The 6,658-nt window shown below is 56.6% G+C and overlaps 1 protein-coding gene across 1 annotated transcript in view; it reads right to left on the bottom strand.

Moving 5' to 3' along the window:
• The window catches only part of LOC104499118 (rho GTPase-activating protein 39-like), a gene marked incomplete at its 5' end in the record, with an annotated part of 17,490 nt that overhangs the window by 4,220 nt on the left and 6,612 nt on the right, over window positions 1-6,658 (bottom strand). The window contains 2 exons of the mRNA XM_010142585.1: window positions 173-246; window positions 5,815-5,904. Of these exons, the coding sequence (XP_010140887.1) occupies window positions 173-246; window positions 5,815-5,904 (164 nt within the window). The remainder of the gene's footprint in view (window positions 1-172; window positions 247-5,814; window positions 5,905-6,658) is intronic.

Genomic DNA, 6,658 nt, shown 5'->3' with positions numbered 1-6,658 from the left:
CTGCCAGGGGGAGGGGCCCCTTGAGAAAGCCTCTCCCGCCTGCTCTGCCTCCACTTCCCATCGCTGAACGAGCAGAGACCTCCGGGAGTGCTGGCACTAACCACTCTGGGCCCTGGGAAGCAAAGTGCCGCACAGGCAGCCTGCGGGCCCTGGCACCAGCGCAGCCGCTCACCTTTTTGCCTCCGGTGACGGCCACTTTCTGGAGTTTCCGGTAGCAGTATTTGGCGTAGGTGCTGATGGGCAGGCCTGGTGGGAAGGAGAAATGAGCGGTCAGCCTGCAGCACTATACACCCACCCCGCCGGAGCCCTTCAGAGAGCACCAGCACAGCAGGTCACAGCAGCACGAACAGCCGCTCCCCTCCTCCGGCAGTGCGGCAGGGCCAGGAAACCCCCGAAACCTCTCACCAGCGCCCTGAGGACCCCGGCCCTGCAGCCCCGTGGCTGCAGCATCAGCGCAAGCCAGCGCCTGGGCTTCAAGGGATTCATCTTAGGAGTCAAGGCTCGTAGCTGCACCTCCCAGCCCCGCTCCCACAGATCACCTCTGACACAGGCAGCCAGGCCCTGTCCTGACTCAACGCACGGTGCCCTCGGCACTCAGCGCCCGGGCACTCCTGAGAGCGCGAGACCTTGCTGCCAGCGGCACAGCTGAAGCGGTGTGGCTGACAGACACAGGGCTGGCTGTTTACGTATTGCCAGGTCTCAGCCAAAGAGCCAGCCTCCTGCCAGGGAAGACTTCAAAGTGTTTTAAAGAAATTGTTTATGATGCAAGAACTGCAGTCCTGGGCTAGTGAGAGAGGCAGCAGCAGGGAAAGGCCAGAGAGGCAGCGCCAAGAGTGAGCTCAGGGCACACGGAGAGACGTGGGAAGGTGGCAGGTTTCTCACCTTCCCAACGCCCTGCAGAAAGCTTCCCGGCTCTGCTGGCTGCAGCCTCCTCCAGCCCAGCCCTGTGCCATGAGGCTCGGGCACGCTCTGCCACAGGAGGAGAATCGGACGTGCCGGAGGTCAGGAACCTCCCTGCGAAAGCTGCAGCCCCCCACACGGAGAGCTGCTCCAGTTGCGCTTGGTTCAGCGAACTCTGAGCGAGAGCGGAGACAGGATTCACAGAGCTCATCTCCCCGTGACACCAAGAGAAATGTTTGCACTGACAGCACTGGTCACTGGGAGAGTTCTTCCAAAACCATCGGCCTTTTGTTCTTTGAGTCAAACCCAACTGCTCGCTGAAAGCAGTGAATAGATCTGCCCCACTTGACTCCCTGCCAGGACCAAAGCTTGCAGCGCAGCTCACAATCCTTGTGGCTTTTAAAATCTACACTTTGGTCAGACACTACATGTTTCAGGTCAGCCTTTCACACACCCTGCGGCTCAGGTAAGCTGGGCAGGAGCCTGAAGTTCCTCAAATCCTCTCAGTGCAGAGGGAGGACAAGCTCTTCCCAAGCAGAACAACAATTCACAAAGGCGAGAGATGTTCTTTTCCCTGTTCACCTCTCAGCCAGCAGACAAACCACAGTTTTGTCTCCCCACGATGAAACAAGCACCCCCTGCCTCATCCAACCTGCCTAACAGCTGGAGCGGAGCCTCTCCGCCGCGCCGGAGCAATGCTGGAGGAGGGACCGCAGCAGCCCCCTCTCCCCAGGCAACGGGAAGGAAAGTTAGTTCGAAGAACTTCTCTCTCTTGGGAATGTCTACAGCAAAATGTTCCCTGTATGCAAAAATCCTGCTAATCCCAGGCGTGACTTACACTGGAAATGTCAAAGGATCAAAGGAAGCAAAAGCAATGAGCTGCTTTGTGACGCTTCTCGAGGTTACAGCTCCTGTGGGGAACACACGCCGACAACGCCCCGATGCAGTGTCAGCCGCTTCAGGAAGGAGGAACGGCAAGAGGCCGGGCTGTGCCTCTGCATCACAAGTACAGGGCAGGCAGCACATGCAAAACTAATAATAGGAAATGTTCTTTCACACTGTAATTAGACCGTGAAACCCACAATCACCCCAGGAGTTGGCAAGCGAGGTTTGCAAAGGGACTGGTTGCCTTGAAGAGCCTGCACGGACGACGCGTGGGCAGCAGCCGGATACATTTGCTCGCAGCCTGTTTGTGCTGTCCCAGAAAGCCCCCGATACTGGGAGAAGCCTAAACCTACGCCCCGCACTTTCTGCAGCGGGGCGTCCTGCTCCCAGCAACGACTGAGCTGCAGCCGCTGGCCCAGAGGGGACTATCGGGGCCACACGTGGAGCAAAGAAACAGATCACTAAACTTGCCCCACATGTGTGGGGCCAGACCCAGCAGCTCAGCGCACACGGTCAGTTCTCCCCGGTGGCGGGTCCAGCCCTCCCTCCGCGCCCCAGCTCACGCCCCTGGGCACAAGGACGGGCAGCCTGGCCTGCAGGGGCTGCAAAGGGCTCCCGCTGAAGGCAGCTCCCCTCCTCTGAGCACCCCAGGATCTCTGAAATCCACACTGACCTCGCACTTCCTGTGGTACCACAGCAGCCCCAGGAACTCGCCGGCAGAAGATTATGAACAGCCCACACAGTGAAAAACAGTTTGCAAAGGATGATATTTTCCCACGTGCTGGCCTAGAAACACATGCAAAGCTCTCCTCTTACAGCAAGTGAAATCCAGGCAGGGCGCAGGCAGGACACAGGCAGGAACACACCTTCTGGAACAGACCTGAACGCTCTCCTGCCAAAAAGCGTCTTAAAAAACGCAGCAGCGTGGATTCAGAACCCGGCCACGGGACGTGTAGTTAGCACAGCAGAACCTGCTGTCCGGCTGCTTCTCCCACCCACCACGGCCCCTCGTGACCCCAGCCTGGCGCAGGCAGAGCAGCTCTCAGACTCGCTCTGCTCTTGGGCACAGGGGTAGGTGCCTCCTGAGCAGCTCCACCGGGCTTTGCTCGGTGCCACTCTCCTGGCTTAGGCCTACCCAGGCACCCCCCACCTTACAGCAGTGGTTTAGCCCCTCTTCCTCACTCCACCAGCGCGTCCCTCTGCATCCCAGCAGCGCTGCTCCAGCAGCTTTCCCTGCCTGGGGAATGCCATGCTTCATCTGCCACAGGAGGGTAAGGACCAGCGACAGGATGTCTGGAAAGTGAGTATTCCCGTGCGGAAACCCGCCAGCTAAGGGCAGGTGGGATACCCTGAGGCAGTGCTGCACCTGCACCATTAACCTCCCTGGGTTTGTCCCCTCTTCCTACCCCCGTTTATGCTCTATCCTGCACCACACCCTGTTCTGCCTTTGCCGACTTTAACTCTCATTTCGTGCGTCAGGACAGCGCTCTTCGCCCGCTGCCCAGCAACAAAACCAGGCGGTTTCCAATTCTTCTGCTATGACAAATGATGATCAATTTTCTTCCTCTCGCCTTCCCCAAATGACCTGCAGTTTCTTTCAGCCCACTGACCCTCCCCTCTGCCCTCCTCCAGCTCCAGCTCCCATGGGGCTTTCCCTGCCACACTCCCCAGCGCTGGAGGGACCACAGGCAGGACACGTGGAGCGGGCACAGCACAACCACCGCCAGGCGCTGGACTCTGTTCCTTTTCTACAAGCCCCTGACCCCCCGCCTGGTTGCTGCCGCCTCCCAGCACCGTCTGTATGTTCTGGGACGTTCACACACAGGCTGCAAAACATCTTGAAAGGGCTCCGGAGGAGCTGGCGTGGCAGGAACGTCTCCTCATCCACAATACTTTGGTTTTGTTGACACTGTTTTCTCTGCTGCTCGATCGCTCAGTCACTTACCCTTGTGAGATCCCTCTGCACCCTCAGCTTTTACAATCCTGAATAATTTAGTACCAACACCAAGCTGCCAGCTCATTATTTGCCTTCTGGTATAGAGCCAAAGCCCAGCATACACTCCTCCAGGATCAGCAGACAATCCTCCTCCTGAAAACACACCGTTTATTTCTACCTGTTATTCTTCAGCGCTTCAGCGGGTTATTGATCCATGAAAAGACCTCGCATCACCATCACATTTCACTTACTCACAGAGAATTACATCAGAAGACAGAGACTGGAGTGACCACGGGAAACTCCAAATTGATTTCTCTGGGTGCGTGTCAGATGATAAATGTTTACTCACAAGCCTCTGTGTGTGTCTGTGTGTGTGTGCAATCACAGCTTCAACCCCACTTTTCACTGGAAGACTTACATACGTGTTACATAGCCACGATTCGGCTGTTTGAAGACAGCATATTTCATTTCCCGACGGATTTCTCTGCTAAATTGCTGCTACAACTTCCAGAAGCATCTCAGTATTTCAGAGCTAGTAACGAACTTCTCCTCACACCGGCCCTGCAACCCGGGGAGCTGCGTGCTGCCCACCGCTCGCACACCCGGCAGACCTCGGCGGCCCGAGGAAAAGCCTGACCCTTCCAGCCAGCAGCAGGTAGAGGGAACCTGGCCTGTTCCTGTGGGATCTTCCCTCGCTGCAGGTGCAGCTCTGAGGTCAGGGCACATGAAGACCCTCAGCATTATCGGTCACTTGTGGGACAGCCAGTTCAGGCGACTGGCTGGCCTCCTGGCAGCCCTCGCCCTCGGTGGAGCTGAGGCCGCACAGACACTCTGAAGTGCTCCACTCTAGAAACTTCAAAGTGCTGCCTTCACCACACTGCATGTATTCGTATTGTATTTTAAATTCGTTTTAATTTTTAGGTAAAATCTACCTCTGTCTTCCTCTAAGCAGGACTCCAGCACCGGCACTATAGACAAGCCCGCTCAGCCTGCAGACCTGCTCAGCCCTGTGCAGAGCAATCCCCGGAGAGCTGGTCCCATAACGGTGTCAAAGTCCCCCTGAGCACAAGCAAAACGACTTTCCAAACGCTCAGAAAGGGCTGAACTCTCCTGGGCCTGAACAGGAAAGGAAAAAGACACATGCCTGCCAGAAACGGAACCCCCGCTGCTGTTCCAGGTCTCCGAATCCCGACAGGGAAGCGGCACGTGCTCTCACTGCACTCCTAACCCACCACTCAGGGGCTGCAACCGAGGGGCCTCCTCAGCCACCTCCCAGTTTTGCGGCTGCCCCGGGGGAGCAGTGACAGAGAGAAGTGGCCGCAGCTGCTGGCATCAGGTAGAGCTCAGTTCCAGCTCTCTCAGATCAAAAGCACCGAGGCCACAGGATTTAAACTGATGCCTGATATGAATTCACGGGGTTGGATCAAGTTCCCTGAAAGCAATATAAAAAACACCTGAATGGACTTTGTCTATCAAGACTCTCGCCAGAGAAAGCATTGTCCCGCGGTCAGCAGCTGAAACCCAAGGCTGGAGGAATACGAGAGCTCTTGTTCGTTGAGCAGAGATGCTGCTGGGAGCCCCAGCCTGCAGAGCCCCGGAAGTGCGGACAAGGGGGAGCCAATGCTGGAGGGAAGAAGGCAGCACTTTTTGCCAGACACTCAAGTCCTCCCTGACTCCATGTGGTCCTCCAGGTGGGTGGAGGTTTACAAAACCCAGGCTCTTTCTAACTCGCCAACTCATTTGGCTTTAGCACTGGAAGGTGCTACAGGACACTCCGTGGCACACACGGGCCAGCAGAGTTACAGCCCCAGGTCCGCGCCCCAGCTAAAACCCCTTTTCTCACACAACTGTGAGTGAAAGGGGTCCCCCCCTGCTGCCACGCTGCTACCATCCCATGTGCTGCCCAGCTGCCACCCACACTGCTGACCCACACACTGGTCAAACCTCTCACACTGGCCACCTGCAGTAAAGTTTCCCAAATCTAAGTCCATGCACTTCAACGGTCTGATTTTCAGCACAGCTCGGTATCCCCACCAGTCTGAAGCCAGTGCAGTCCCTCCCTCATGCTTCCTGCACGCTGTGCCTCCCCTTACCTTCATCCTCCGTGTTTTGTTTCCTCTTTTTCCTGGACTTCGAGTTCTTCTTGGTTTTCAGATCCACAAGCTCCTTAATGCGCTGGGCAACTGGAAATTCAAAAGAGGCTTTGGATCAACAATGTGAAATGATGCAACCTGAAAGGCCAGAACTGCCCTTAGACACGGCCACCAGCCTAACTCCAGCACAAGGAGGTCCTGTACTGAGGCCAGCTCTGAACACCCCAGCATGAGGGGCCCAGAACACCTCCCAACTTCTCCAAATGGCCAAATAGTTGAGAAGGGCTCATGGCAGCAAGCTGAGACCTAAATAAACTTACTGCCTGAACACCACAGAAGGAACAACCCACTCAGACAGTTCAGACTCCTCCTCACTGCCTGCACCCTGGTGCTGGCTGGGTGATTCTTCACTCCTGGCCCCTGGAGGGAATGGTTTTGAGGAGAAGTGACAAAGGTTCTGGATCCTCATGAAAACCCAAACCAGTGCCGCACGCCTCGCAGGTCTGTGATGGAACCCCACGCTAAGGCTACAAGCAGGAAACCAGGCAGCCAAAGTCGGCGTTGTTCCAGTGCTGCCCGGGGACCCACCGCTGCACCCGCTGACAGGGCAGGGCTGTTGGGGCAGAACTTCTGCCCCTGCCCTGGAGATCTGGGGGGGGCTTTAACCTGCATCTGAAGCCCAAGCGGAAATAGGTGCTCTGATTTCTTGTCTGAGATTGGACAAGATGCAGCGAGCACTGCTGGAACAGTGACAAATCAGCCAGTAAATACTCTCCAGGGTGGCACCCGGCCTTTTTTTTTTTTTGGGGGGTGGGGGTTGTGGAGGGTGTTCAACGCGCAAAAA

The sequence above is a fragment of the Buceros rhinoceros genome, unplaced genomic scaffold (assembly GCF_000710305.1).
Source record: "Buceros rhinoceros silvestris isolate BGI_N320 unplaced genomic scaffold, ASM71030v1 scaffold23350, whole genome shotgun sequence".
NCBI classification, from domain to species: domain Eukaryota; kingdom Metazoa; phylum Chordata; class Aves; order Bucerotiformes; family Bucerotidae; genus Buceros; species Buceros rhinoceros.
The sequence above is the reverse complement of the archived record's forward strand: the minus strand, read 5'-3'. Positions and strand labels throughout refer to the sequence as shown.